Below are 14,819 nucleotides of genomic sequence, written 5' to 3' on the forward strand. Positions count from 1 at the left end.
TGGTCCTGTGGCAGAGGGGACGTGCGTCCGGGTAGCGGGGCGCTGGCGTGAGACTGGTACTGAGTGCGCGGTGGCTTATGAGTGTGCCCGGGCTAAGCTCGGGTGACGTGTGTGGCCCTATGCCGGTGACCAGTAGTGGAGGTGCCACTGGGCGCGTCCATCCTCGTCTTGGCCTGTGTGTGTAGGAAGAAGGGACGGGGAGGATAGACAGAGTTGCTCCCCATCCCCGGCTTCCCGGCCGGACCCGCGCCTCCCGGAGCCTTGGCGCCAGCCAGCCCCGTTTAGTGGCCGGCCCGGCTCCCCCGCGGTCCCGGGTCTGGCTGGGGTGGGGGCCGCGGCCTCGATGACCCCGGCCCGCAGCGGCCCGGCCTGTCCCGTCCACTTAGACAAATTGCGGCTGACAGGCTCGCAGTCTCTCTGGAGTCGCCGCCCGTCCGTCGCCTCCCTCCCGACCCAATTACCCCGCGCAGGGTCGGGCCAAGTGGCTGGGATGGGGCGGGGGGCGCGGGGAGAGCGGGAGGCGCGACCTCTTCCCGGCTGCGTTGTGGCCCAGGCCTTGCGCCGGGACAGGCGGCGGGGCCACTTCTTCCGATTACGTCCCGGGAAGTGCCTAGGCAGCACGGCCTCTGCGGCCCAGTCCCCAGTCTTCCAGGCTGACGCGAAAGCAAGGCCCAGGCTGGCAGCTCTGGCGCGGGACAGCCCTGGCCCTTGAGGGTCGTCGCTCTGCACCTGAGGGCAAGCAAGGTCACAGGGCCCGGCAACCCAAGACTCATCCCCGCCAGACTTCGGACGACTTCCCCAGAGTTTTGGGGATTCCATAACCCTGAGAGCTCCAGACTATTCTATGCTCTGGGGTCGAGGTCCTCGGTTCGCAGCAGTCCGCTTGGGACGCAGGGGTCGGTAAAAGTGAGGTGCACATCTGTGGACCTGCCAGTGCGTGGACGAGCACGGGTGTGAGATCATGGGTGTGGGTGCCTGGGATCGTGGCAGAGTGAACAGGCCACGCTGCTGTGTGGCTTGAGAGAGGGGGCAAAGCACAAAAAGGACCCCCCTAGGACCAGCCCACCTGCGAGAGAGGGGCGGGGCTGGCCTGCGCGCGCTCACCAGGCTCTTGATTAGCTTTCGCCTAGAGCGGGGCCATGATTCCCTGGAGCAGCTTCGGGGGTAGTTCTCGACAATCCGGGCTCCAGCGTCGCCTCACCTGCCCTCCCTCTCCCCCCCAACAGAGCTACCTGGCCTCTGGTCAGCCTCTGGGCCTCCAACCAATCTTTTGCTTTTTTGACCTGCAGCTTCCTCTTTGCCTGCTTGGACCTTGTTGCTCTTCTTCGCTGGGTGTGCTCCCCTCCCCCGACTTTACAGATGAGCCCAGAGGTGCAGTAATTTACCCGAGGCCACACAGCTACCGGTGGCAGAGCTGGGATGGGACCCAAGGACCTTAAAAAACAGCAAGGCCACTCCTTAGAAGCTGGTGATGTCATTGCTGTCCCACTAGCTACACCTGCTCCTGCAGCAATGCAATACTGAGACTCCAGGGCCCCACCCTCAGGCTGGGCTCTGGCTTTGAATACAAGACGGTACAAGATGCTCTTCCCTTTTGCCCCTAGAGTTTCCAGCTCTAGGTCTGCAGGAGGGGGCTGCCTTCTCAGTTACACGGGGACAAAGGAGCAGCTTCAAAGCTAGCCAGGGGCCAGGGCTGGATGCTCTTAGGGGTAGGGAATGGGGGTGAGTGGGCTCAGAGTCTTGGACTGTGTGCGGGCCCAGGACAGGGAGGTCAGTGCAGAATGCAGTTCCTCTAAGGGAACTGGCCTGGGCATGTGAGGAGCATGGAGCAGACAGGGGTCAGCAGATTAGCTGTGTGACTTCTTAACCTTGGGCAAGGCTTCTTTCAGGCTCAGGCTTCTCATCTGCAAAATGAGAACCGAACAGTGCTCTTTTGGGTGCCTTCTAGTTTAGAGATTCCCTGATCTGTGAAAATCAGAAAACTCAGCAGTGAGAAACCACTTCCAATCTTAGACTGGCAGCTGCCTGCTCTGGTCTCTGCTTGCTTCCAGAGGAGCCCACACTAGTGTTTGACGGAGTGCTGTGCACCTGCATTTACCTTGGGACCACTGGGCCATCTCTCCAATCAATCCCAGACAGTGCCCTCCCTCCCTGAGCTGCCACCCCAGCTCCCATCAGCCTCCTCGCAAACCATGAAGGTATTTTTTCCTCCATCAAGTTGAGAGAAAGTCCATAGTGATTTGCCTGTTGAGCAGGTAGCGCTGTAAGAATCAGGGAGGTCACATGGCTTCCTCAAGGTCACCTGGTCAGGCCACAATTAGATGCATGTTCCGACGGCCTCCTAGGGTAATGCCATCATGGGGGTCTGCTGGGGCTGCTCGGGGTCAGGTGGAGCTGGCCCTGGGTGTTATCTCTAGAGGACAGGACGCTGGCTGCTCCCGGGCCAGTGGGCAGTAAAGCCCCCCACCCTGGGGCCCAGTCTCACTTCCAGCTGATTACAGGCTGTGGCAGGGTCTATAACCTCTCCAATTAGCCGGGGGCCAGACCCAAGGCCTCTCTGATAACCCCAGCTCCAGTGGCAGCCGCCATGGGGCCAGCTTATCTGGCCTCTCTTATCCTCCCCCTTCCCCCACATACTCAAAGAGTTGCCCTAGCTGTGAGCAGATGAATAACCAGATTGTCCTGCAAGCTCAGCCGGCAAGTCCAGCCCTACACCCACCACTTTCCCTGACTGAAGGAGGCCACAGCTGTTCTGCACCCCCTGGAGGGAAAGGGCTGAGCCAGGGAGGACTCCTGGCTCTAAGCTGCCAGCCAGTCCCCTGCGTGGTTGGAGAGCGCTCCTGGCTGTCCGTCTTTGCCCCATCCATGTGCCTAGGGTGGGTTCAGAGGGCCTGACCCTTCCTTGAGCTCTGGACCCATCCCCAAGGAGCCAGGCCATGGCCAGTGTGCATGGGCAATCTGGTGGCATGCCCCTCCCTGCCTCCCTGTCCCCTTTTGACTGAAACACTGCTCTGGCTGGGGTGGGGGGTATGCCAGGCACATCAGTGTCTCCAGCTGGGCTGGAACGGGAAAAGCTGCTGCCGTCCCGCAGCCCCGACTGGGCCCAGGCCTCCTTCCGTTCCCAGCATGCCTCACTCTGGCATGTGATTCCTCACCCCGCAGGTTCCCAGGCAGGAGGGACTGGCTTCAGCCACCCTATGCAGGGCCATCTACTGAGCCTTCAGAGCCGAGTGTGATTCAGGTCCCCCTTGTACTAGCATGCCCAACTGGTCGGGTGGAGGGCACTGAAGATTTAATCTCTCCTCAGGCGCCAGGGTTGGATGGGGTGCGTGCAAAGAGGCCGGGGGCCCTGGAGCTCCCCCGCTCTGGCTGGATGGGAAGGCCTGCTTGTTTGTGAACTCAACTCTTCTGTGGCTGTTACATTAAACTTCACGCCAAACCACACCTGGATCAGTGGGTTTCCTTCAATCCTCCCAGGCCTCTCCGGGGTCTCAGGGAAGGCGGGACTGGGGCTAGCATTGGTCTTCTTCTTGCTCAATACCCCTTTTCACTCCTCCTGCTCCTGTCTCCTTCCTGCCACTCACTTTAGGTCTAGAATTGGGAGGTGGGAGGGGAACCACATCAGGAACTTGTCATCCAAGGTTCCAGCCAGGTTTCCTGGGACACCCACCTTCACCTGACCACCCGTCAACCTTCTGAGTTTGAGGAGAGGTAATGACAGGGAGCCTGTCCCAAAGATGAGGCCAGAGTCTTCATCAGGCTCTCCTTCCCACAGCAGCCCAGAAGCACATGCCAAGGGCCTGACCAGCCCTGACTGCCACAGCCAGGGAGGGTCCGGGCCTGGGGTGCCCCCAGAACTCAACGGCTCTGGTAACAGGCAAGAAGGTCAGAGAATGGATTTAAGTCAGACCCTGCCCCAATTCAAGAGCAAACCTTCTCCTTCCTCCCGCCTCCCTGACTCCCCCTCAGCTGCACGTGTGGAGCAGGGACACACGGTCAGGCCCACAGGATGCTGCTCAGCGCTTGGAGAGGACCCTGACCCCAGCAACTCAGGGATGGACACCAACTGCAGCGTGATTTATTGAACAAGACGTGCACTTTTTGACAGGGCCTCAGTAACCAGGGTTTCCTTCACTGAACAGTACAGGACCAGGGTAAAAGGGCTTACAGACAAGAAAGACAAATCCTTTCCATGAGCCAAAGGGGAAAGAAAAGAGGAAGGGGGGTTTCTTCTTCCTTCCTCCTTCCCTAATACTCTGGGCCTCAGTTCAACGCCAGAAGGAGGTTGGCCAAGGGAAGCTGGGCAGCGTGTGCCAAAGCCAGGAGTGAGCTGGGGCTGTCGCTCAGGGCCAAAGTGCCCGCCGGACCACCCACCCTCTCCCCACCCAGGCCCCCCAAGGGTTTGGTTAGAAAATACAAAAGCGGGTCCAATGCAGGACATCGTGTGCAAACGGAGGAGGGGACGGAGCTTCTGCAGAGTCTCTCTCAGCCACGGCCCCGCTGATGGGGGGCAGAGGTCATAGTGAGCCGAGGTGCTTTGGAGAAGGGTCTCTTCTCGATCCAGGGAGGGTGGGCGGCTGTTGTCACGAAGCTTGGGGAAGGTGGTTGGTAAAAGACGAGCAGAGTCCGAAGGGCAGGACCAGAGGGGGGACTTCTCTCCTCCCTCCAGCAGGTGAGTGGGCCAGCCAGCCAGAAGCAGGTTGCTGGTACCTACGGGAAGCTGGTAGGGAAGAGGCTGAGGGGCTGACTCTCGTTGGTGGGCAGTGGAGATCGGTAGCCATCGAAGTTTCTCGGGATGCTGCCGCTGGTGGAACCTGAGCTGTTACTCAGAGTCTCGATGCTTCCCTCTCGCTGTAGCTCTGCAAGACAGAGGAGCGGGCCAGGCCCGGTCAGAGTGCAGTCTTGGGGAGGCGGGGGTAGCCCCTGGGCCGGGCTGCCTGCCTTGAGGCACCAATCTGGGTCCACTTACATCCTTCTGCGGGGGGAAGGACGGGCCGGGTGGCAGCTCGGGTCACAGGGAGGCTCACCCTGAGGAGGGCGAAGCCCCCTTGGCTGGCGGGCTCCAGTTACTCCCTCATTGTGGGAGCCCCTTTAGCCAGAAGTATGGCCGCCCTGATGATTTGTCTGGACCCCACTGCCATACATGGGGCATGTGCTCAGCCAGCGTGCTCCCCCAGCTCCACGCAGCTCCACGAGAGGCTCCTGTCCTGGAGCTGCAAGTCTGGCAGGAGGGGAGAAGCCAGGACATGGGAAGGACCGACGCTTCCCTACCCGATCTGTCTCCCTCCCCTCCCCCGCCAGGGAGCTTCAACCCTGGCTTAGCCACTCACTTGCTCACTCGTTCTCACCCACACAATCTGCCGGCTGGCCAGGCCCCGGTCCATCTGTGGCACCTCCTGGAAAGTGTCCTGTTTCCCTTCAGGAGGGAATGCCAGGTTTGAGAGGGGCCTACGTGCCTGGAGTGCCTCCTTTCTCCCTTCCTCTGGGCTCCCAAGTGTCCTGGAGGCCCCCCAGAATTTGTATGCTCAGAGTCAACCGGGGAAGCAGGCAGGGAGGCTCCCATCTCCTCCTCTGCCCCTTCCCTGGCATCAACACAGCCACGCTACCATCTTGGCTATGGCAACTGGCTCCATCTCATTCAACTCTGGGCAACTTCCTCAACTGCCCCACCATCTCTTGATCCAAGACAAGTACTGGGGTAGGTGGCCTGGGAATAGACTTCCTGGCATGCCGAATGCAAGGAAGAGAGAATTACTTCTTGGCTTTTTGAAAGTGGCCAGTTCCTATACCCTTTTCCTCACAGTGGGCTCTGAGATGTGGACACACACATCCCTGGGCAAACTCTGGGCCCCAAGCCAAGATGTGGTACCTGCAACCTCTCCTTCCCCAAGGTACACCTGCCTGGGACTGAGGGGTCTTGCCTGTCCACCCCAGGAGCCCAGGACCTCAAAGCAGTCATCTGAAACAGCAAGGTGTGCTCGAATGTACACTTGTCTGGTCTCTTTTATCTCCAGCCTGCACCTGCTCCCTGGCTCCCCGCCACCATACACACGCAGCACAGCTGGCTTTGGTTAGGGAATGGGTCATGGCCTTTACTCCTGGGCCGGCCATCACCAGTCAGCCAGGAAGTAACCACCGACCCCCCTCTCCCTGCGGGCGACCCCCAGAGCACCGTGGTGACCCAGTAGAGGCAGCCACAGGCGGGCTGGGGGAGTCTGGGCTGCCCTCCTTCAGAGCAGAGGCTCCTGGTCCTGTGGGAGGCGGGAGGGGCCCTCAGGTTGCACCAGGCACCGCTCCGGGGCCCGGGCCCAGGCTGGAAGGGCGTGTGTGCCTGAACACCAGAACCTCTCAGCAGATGGGGGTTGTGGACACAGGCTACAGGCCTGGTGATGGCCCCTGATCTCCAAGAGACACTGGCTGCCCCGTTGGGCCCAACCCCGAGATAAGTCGAGAGTTATGTAGACGTGGATCGCCCTCCAGCCTCACCCTCATCTGGGAGTCCAGGCCATTGTGCCGAGAGAGGGACAGGACAGGAAAGCAAAGAACAGGCCCCGGGATTTCTGTATGGAAGCGTCAGGCTCCAAGAAAGCTCCCTCCGCTCCCTTCTTTCCCCGCAAGCAAGCCGAGGGGTCTGCGGGAGATCTCTGATTTCAGAGGCCCTGGCCCTGGTGCAGGCCGTCCCAGCACTAGGGGGCGCTGGCAGCAGGGCCAGGAGGGCAGGAGAGAGGAGCAGTGGCCACAGCAAGACGAGCAGGGGCTTCCTGAGCCTCTGGACACCAGGTCCAAGGAAGAAAGCCCCACATGAAGGAGCAGAAAAGGCCACCAGCATGGGGAAGGTTGGCTCCTCTCCAGACCTGGGAGACAGGCCCAACGTTCCGGAGGCCCAGCGCCGGCACGTCCCCACTAACGAGGAAGCCGAGGAGCCGGGAGCCCAGGACCAAGCGTGGCACCCGCTTTGCCCCTCAGCACAGGCCCGCAGGGACCCCACCCCGCGAGTCTGGGCGGACACCCCCATCCCATCCTGTGACAGCGCAGGGACGGTTGCCAAAGGGACCTACAAGATGAGTTTGCTGCTCTTGGGGGCCAGGTAGAGCCTGAGCTGCCCTGCTCGTGTTTTCTCTTTACCAGTGAGGCCTGGGATGTGAGGGAAGTGGCCCCATCTCCCAGGGCGACCTAGCTCTGGTGAATTTATATCCCGTACATCTCCCCGGGCCTCTTCCCTCCTCTCCATGCCCACGGCCACTGCCGGGTTAGGCCTGTGCTTCCTGCCTGGATAATTTCCAAAGCTCCCTTCTGGTCTCCTGACCTGCAGACGCCCCTCTCCAAGCCACCGCATCCCAAAGCCGGAGTGTTCTCTCTAAAGCACAAACCTCATCTTTTCCTCTGCTTAAAAATCTTCATCGAGGGGCTTCCCTGGTGGCGCAGTGGCTGAGAATCTGCCTGCCAATGCAGGGGACACGGGTTCGAGCCCTGGTCTGGGAGGATCCCACATACCGCAGAGCAACTAGGCCCGTGAGCCACAACTACTGAGCCTGCGCATCTGGAGCCTGTGCTCCGCAACAAGAGAGGCCGCGATAGTGAGAGGCCCGCGCACCGCGATGAAGAGTGGCCCCCGCTTGCCGCAACTAGAGAAAGCCCTCGCACAGAAACGAAGACCCAACACAGCCAAAAATAAATAAATAAATAAATAAAAGGAGTTCCTTTAAAAAAAAAAAAAAATCTTCATCACCTCCTAAGGGTCCTGAGGATAAGGTCTAAACCCCTCAGCTCTATCGAACTGCCTTCCATGACTGACCCGCCCCCACTAAGACCTCACTAACCTCACCTGTTATTGGATTTGAGGAACCAGTAATGAGCTTGGGCAGTCTAGGGGCCTCTCCAGGCTGCCTCAGGCCTCTGGGCCTGTGCTCATCCAACTCCCTCTGTCGGAAAAGCTCTTCCCAGGCTCCCTAGGCCCCTAGGACGCCTACTCGTCTTCGAAGCTAAGCACAAGCACGAGCCTGTGCTGTTGCCCTGGCAGAGCCCGCCAGGCCCCACTGCGCTGTGTACCGGCTCCTGCCCCGGGCCCTCTAGCACACCGTGCCCCGCCTGCTCACACGCGTGTCCCCATCCAGGTGGAGAGTCTCTCGGGGGCCAGTTCTGTGCTTTCTCTCTCTATTCCCTAGTGCCAACCGCAGGGCCTAGAAGACAGCTGGTGCTCAAAAAACATTTCTCGAGTGAATGAGTGAATGATGTGGTAAGGAGATGTGGCGCTTCTTCTGCAGCGTGACTACCAGTACAAGAACCAGGGGCCCGGCTGGGCCTGGGCACTTTCCTACATGCGTCTGTCAAACCCCTTTCTCTTCTTCTCACTGAGACAGGACGATGGGCGCGTGCAGAAGCGGATGTGGATGTGGAAGAGGGGTGCACACACGGCTGCCCTTCAGCTTGCCCAGCCGCCCAGCCCTCAGAGCAAGCGGCAAACGGAAGCGTAAGGCCTTACCTGCCTCCATCCTGAACACATGCTTTGTTACTGTTGGGTTGCTCACGGACGCTGGGCTGTCGGCAGTTTTTTTTTTTTTTTTTCCTTTTTTTTTCCCTTGTGAAAAGAAAAGCACTGAGGAATCTTTTGGGAAAAGACCTGGACAGCGATCGATGGAGAAGTACACTGATCTCTGCAAGCGGGAGGAGAGGGTACCGGGAGGTGTGGGGAAGTCATACTGGGAGGAGGGTAAGCTTGCAGCAGAATTCTGCAGTGACATGCATGTGTAGGGGCCTGGGGACCAGTCTTGGGGGTCCCAGAGATGGAAGTGTCGTGACAGAGCCGAGACCCCCTTTGGTGAGGGTGATGGGTGGTGGGCGGGGGGGGAGGAACCACACATGGAGGAGGAGCAGCTGGGGGGAGGGGAGAGGGGGCCCCTGGCCCATGAGGTGCCGGATGGCGGCCCGTGCAGGTGGGATGCCAGGAGAGGAAGAGGAGACAGAGAAAGGCTGAGTTTTCGGGGACGCCTCCGGATGTTCTGACTCAGTGGCCCAGCTTCTGGCTGCCGCCCTCCTCCGCCAATCCCAAGACCCCTGGGTCTGAACAGCTCTCCTGCAGCTGAGGTGGACCTGTGGGGAAAGCCCACCAGAAACCTGCCAGGGCTGCAGGAGAGAGAGCTGGGGGCTCTGTGGTGGGGGACTAAGCAAGCAGCCCTGGCAGCCTCCCCACTCAGCGGAAGTATGTGGATTCTGGCCGGTGAGAAAAAGCTAGCTCTAAAGGAGGCTGCTCTCCAGGCCTCAAAGCAAGGTAGGGGATGCGGAGTAGCTCCTAGATAATGGACTGGACTCGGACAGAAAATCTTATTATGACCTCACATTCTCCAGCGCCTTTGTGCGCCTGGGAGGTGGGTGCTGGTCTCCCCATCTTGCAGGCAGCAAAACCAAGGAAGAGCAGGAAGCCACTGGCTCTGGGTACACAACCCCCCAAGAGAGAGAACTGGGCCGCTGCAGGCCCCAGGACGGCGATGTGACAACTCCAGAAGCCACTAAGACTGGCTCCAACAGGGGGGCAGTGGAATGAGCAGCAACCAAAAAGGAGGCGCCTCGGCTCTCATGAAGTAAGCAAAGGACCGAGAAAGCTCAGCCCTCGTGTTGCCCTCACTCTCTATGGAGCCTGGCAAATTTCGAAGGTGTCAGAAGAGGGCAAAGAGGTGGCTGGCCTCGTTAGGGAGAAGCGACCCTGGTTCCCCGGGCGTGTATGCCAACGGAGACCCAGGGAGCATGTGAGGAGGCAGGAGCTTGGCTGCCCTCTCTCGGGCTGGGCCACGCAGGGTGAGGGCGCCTGTCTTCCGTCCTTCACTCCACCATCACCCCAGCCCCTCATCTCCCGGCAGGATACTGAGGCCCCTTTGCAAAGGCAGGAACAGCAGACTGGCTCCTGGGAGCTGTGGGTGGGTGCCGATGAGCAGGGCAGGGCTCCACCCGGGGAGACGCAGAGGATGAGGCAGGAAGGGGACCGTACACGGCACAGGAGACGGCACGGGGGGCAGGGCATGAGGAAGCCCCCCTCTCTGGTCCTCCCCTCTGGAGCGCTGGTCCCCAAGGCTGCTTCACCCTGGAGGTTCCTCTCCCTGGCACCGTCCTCTCCCCTGGGTACAGACCCTTCACTCCCTTGAGGCCGTCCAATGCCAGCTAAGGCAGGGACTTTTGGGGACAGACCGGGAGCAGGTCTCTCTTCACAGAACAGTCACTGTACTAAGCGCTATGGTCTTGGTTCCCTGATCCCTGGGGAGGGGGTGAAACGCTGAGGACATAGGGTCTATGTGAGCTTTGGGAGGAGCTGGAGGAGCCCAGGAGGGCAGGAGACCCCAGGGGGAAGGTCAGGAGTGAAGTCCTACTTTGGGCTTGACCTTCTCCAGGCCTCCTCCAGGCCGGATGGCAGTGAGGGTGGCTGGCCCATCAGAGACCCCGAGGGAAGCCCCTTCGGCTTCTGGTGGGTGAGGGCACTGTGGAGAGCCCGTCTCAGGACTTGGCTGAGGACGGTCTGTTTCCGGGACCTAATGGGGTGAGTGAGGGCAGTTCTGTGTGTTTGGGCGGAGGGTCCCTGGGACCCCTGGGGTTCAGTCCCCAGGCCTCCCTGGTGCTTTCCTTGACACAAAAGGAGTAGCATTTACTGCCGGGCCCCTCTGGTGTGCTCAGAGGCTCCAGCAGGCCCAGCTCGGCACACTCAGCCTCACGATGCAGCTCATTAAAGGGATTAGCAGAGCACTTCTACTGGGCCCTGGCTGCAGCCACACCCCCGTCCCAAGCTGACCACCCAGGCGGCCTGCGGGGAGTAGGATGAGACCTTGGGGTGGAGGCTTAGGCGGCACCCACCACCCACTTCCAGCAGAGAGGAGGGAGAATGCCCCCCACCCCTACCCCTCAGCCTCAAGGGCCTGAGGAGGGGGAGGGCAGTGTTGGCCCAGGCTGGGGAGGCAGGTGAGGGAAGTGGTTAAGAGCACAGGCTCTGGGCCCTGCTACCTGGGAGATCTGGGGCAAGTTACTCAACCTCTGTGCCTCAGTCTCCTGCGCAGGAGGGTAACAGTGTCTCTTTCGTGGTGCGGTTGTAGAATTAAATTAAACAATGCATGTAGAGCGCATCATAAAGTGCTTAAAGCTTCCCATCAGCAAATGTGAGTTACTCTTATTGCTGCAATTGTATTAGTGCTTGTGATTATCCACAGGACCTCGGGGTCCCTCTCCATCTTCCCTCCCCAGCAGGTGTCTCTGCCATCCAGGCCCCCACCGGTTCGCGCTCCCCCTTCTCCACTGGATCTTGGGAAAGAGTCTTTCTTTTTAATCTAGAAATGGCCTGAAGAGGAAGATGGCAGATATGTGTTTACAGCTTTTCATTTCCCTCCTTGCCTCTTTGAAAATACCCTCTTCCAAGCTGGAAAATAAATTTCCAACCCTGTTGACGTGCATTGATTTTTCCCTCCTGCATCCACCTCCCAGTTCTCCCCCGTCAGCAGGGCCTGTGGTTAAGCCCCTTGTCTGGGTTGGGCTCAGTGGTACCCCAGGGGAGTGGGTGGCCCCAGAGTACGGAACAGTCAGCCAAACTGCCCCATCTTGCCCAGTGCCTGGCTCAGAGGAGGTCTGCATACAGAAATGGCTTCCATCCCCTTCTGCCGTGAGGGTTCTTGGCTGGGGGGTTGAGGTCAGGGGGTGGGGTGGGGGGAAGGAGGTCCTCTGAGCAGGAGATTAGCGATTTTTAGCATCTTCCCTGAAGGGGATATACAGAGAGGAGACCAGGGGACCACAGGACTGCTTCAAGTTCAGCAAGTGGATCTCAACGGGGTCTGCCCCAAGCAATCGACTTTGTCAGCAAGGGGCCTGCCAACAAGGGCCTGGGACCAGCTATGCAAACTGGGACTTGGAGAGAGAGGCGCTAAGGAGGTGGGGGGCTTGACTGCATCCTGCGGGTTCAGGAGGTTTGTCAGCTTCCTGGTGCTGGAACCCGAAGAGATGATCCAGAGGCCAACTAGGGGGTGGACACGGCTAGGGGCTGCTTGTCTTACACCGGCCCTGGGCCTGGAAACTACTGCTCTCTCTTCCAGAGAACAGGAGTGGCTCAGGGAGGTGGGGGTCTCTTCAGGGAGACAGAGATGGAGTTGCCTGAGATGGCTTCTGGAAACCCTGACAGCTCTGTCACAGACCACACTCTGGGTTGGAGCCAGCCTCAGCCCCAGGGCACTTTTTAGGAGGTTAAAAGGGCAGCAGTTAAAGGAGGCAGCCGGTAGGGAGGCCTCGATTTTCTTCGCACCCTGACACACCGAACTGAGGCTGCATGGCTCCCCTGCACCTTCCCTTTTCCTGTCCCCTCAGCCCTGCCGTATCCCACCCTCAGGCACCCCCCTCAGGCTCCAGAGCCTGCAGAGAGGCCAACAGACCAGGAATCCTCTTCATCCACCAACACTGGGTCTTGGAAGGATGGGGGCTGGGGGGTAGGGCTGAGAAGGTATCACCTTTCTCCTCCAGCAGGGGTTTTTATTCCCCTCCCAGGCACACTTGTGGAAGGAAGGAGGGCAGTTTCTCGAAGCTGAGGGGCTGAGGATGAAAAGGCCCTTCCGAGTTCAGATAATGGGAATCCTGGTCTGGGTGATGGAATGAGGGAGTGGATGAGAAGATAGCTAACAATGGCCTGGGTATCTCCAGGGCTTCACACCTGTGTCTGAGCACAGAGCCCTGGCCCACTGATTCCACCTCCTTCTGGTCATCTCACTGCACACTCGGCCTGGGGTCCCTGAGAGCTTGTGCCAACGGCCCGAGTCCTGCAGCCAGTGGGCAGGTACACGCCTTCCCTCCTGGCAGGAGTCTCTTCCAACCCACAGGGCTCCCACAAACACAATTTCTTATCTCCTTGCCCCGCTCTTGTTCCTGACCCCGCAGGTACTGAGACCCAGAACGTCACAGGATGAGGCCAAGGCTACATGGCCTGCCTTGCCCCTCACCAACCCCTCCCCCGCTGCCAGCTCCAAACATTAAGGGCAAATATCTGCAGCTCGCGGCTCAGGTACCTGGAATTGTGTCCCTTGGCCACTGGGGCCACGCACAGCTGCCTAATAACCTCAGGGTTCTGGGGGGAGACCTGAGGCCTCAAGGAGACCTCAGACCCTTCTGGGCATCCACTGGCCCCCCCACTGGAAGCTGAAAGTCATGATCAATCCTAGAAAGGATGGTTGAGGAAACCGGCAAGTGGAGAGCCCTCTCTGTGCCTTAGGCTCCACCCAGAAAAACCGGGGAAAAGGCACATCACCTTTCTTCCCTCCAACAAGAAAGGTCCTTAGGCCTCTGGAAACCCTATTCATGACAGCAGGCCAGTCTGGCATTAATACCATGAGACAGGGGCATAGAGGTAGGCTAGGTCCCCGAATTCCTGGTGGGTCCAGTGGGGATGACAGGAGAGGAGCATGCTGGAATGTTGGGGAAGGGAGACTCGAAGTAGAAAAAAGAGGGGGAGGGATGGAGGCTGAAGAATGAGGAAGGGCATCCTCCATCCCCCCCCCTTCCCCTGGAGCCAGCTGCACGTGCGCGCGCGCGCGTGTGTGTGTGTGTGTGTGTGTGTGTGTGTGTGCTGGGGGTGGGGAAGGGAGCAGAGCATCTGAGTTCCAGGCAGAGCAGCTCACAACCCAGCCCCGGATCCCTTCCGAGACTTAGGTGGTATTTGCCAGAGGGTAGGCTGGCCTGTCTGGGGGCTGGAGCCTTTCCCTGGGTCCCTCCTACAACAGCCATGATAGGGCACCAACCCCAGCCAGGGAAAGACCAGAAAGGCTGCCACAACCCGCTCCCAGGCAACCCATGTGACCCAAGCCCTCTCAAGTCTTGGCTTAAGGAGAAGAGAGCAGGATCATCCACTCAGGTCACCTCGACCAGCACCCCACGTGCGGGGACCCTCTCGGTGTCACTACATCTGTCTAACTTTAAATCCTGACCCAGGCAGAGTATGTCCTGTCACCGCATATTATACTTGGGGATGGCAAAGGCTGAGCTGACCTGGCTCACGGGTCCCTGGCTTTGAGTTATGTGATAAATCTGGCTGAAACCATGCTTGAGATCAGCCGGATGTAGGAGCAGCCTTGAGCGGAACCTCCCTGTGGATGTGGAGGAGGAGGAGGAGGAGGAGGAGGACTCGCTCTAGCCCCAGTTCTGCCGCAGACGTGCTGAATGACCTGGGCAAGTTGCTTCACTTCTCATCTGCATCACCATCTGTCAGGCAGGAGGGGAGGGGCTGCTCTGCAGACCTCACGGGGCGTGTGAGGCTCTAAAGAGAAGAGGATGTGAAGGTGCTGCGAGAAGCAGGATATGCCAGAGCGCGTGCGAGAGACCACTCTCACTGCAGTGGGGTCCTGGGTAGAAAGCTGGGGTTGCCATCTCTGATGCTTCAGCAGGCCGAGGCCCTTGGAGAAGCGGTCCTCACCCAGGAGGACCCAAAATGCCCCCTCTAGCTCCAGGCCAGCAGCACAACACGGGGGGCAGAGCTGAGGCAGATGCAATCTGAGGTAGATGCAGGGGGGCAGCGTGGCGGTAGAGGACGCCCAGCCAGGTGCTGGACGGGCCTCCTTTGTGTGCGTCTGCATATGGGGCCCTGCGAACATGCCCACTCAGCATGGCTCTGGGGAGGACACAGAGCTTGGAAACTGTCCTAGGGAACCAGGTGTCCGGCAGCCAGCCTCGACCTTCCTGCCTCCTGAAGTCCAGCCTTGAAGCTCGGAAGACCCCTCCGATCTCCCGGGCGGGGTCTTCCCGAGCCGCCCTCCGGGGCTGTGAGACAGCGCAGGGGCCCGTGGACCACAGGAGAGATGCTGCTCCTTGAACAC

At 59.7% G+C, this 14,819-nt stretch overlaps 1 protein-coding gene across 1 annotated transcript in view; it reads right to left on the minus strand.

Moving 5' to 3' along the window:
• Window positions 1–4,063: 4,063 nt before the first annotated feature.
• The window catches only part of BCAS3 (BCAS3 microtubule associated cell migration factor), a 572,763-nt gene continuing 562,007 nt past the window's right edge, over window positions 4,064–14,819 (minus strand). The window contains 1 exon segment of the mRNA XM_036838162.1: window positions 4,064–4,859. Within this exon segment, the coding sequence (XP_036694057.1) occupies window positions 4,711–4,859 (149 nt within the window). The 3' untranslated portion in view covers window positions 4,064–4,710.

This window comes from Balaenoptera musculus, chromosome 20 (assembly GCF_009873245.2).
Source record: "Balaenoptera musculus isolate JJ_BM4_2016_0621 chromosome 20, mBalMus1.pri.v3, whole genome shotgun sequence".
In the NCBI taxonomy this organism is placed as follows: Eukaryota; Metazoa; Chordata; class Mammalia; order Artiodactyla; family Balaenopteridae; genus Balaenoptera; species Balaenoptera musculus.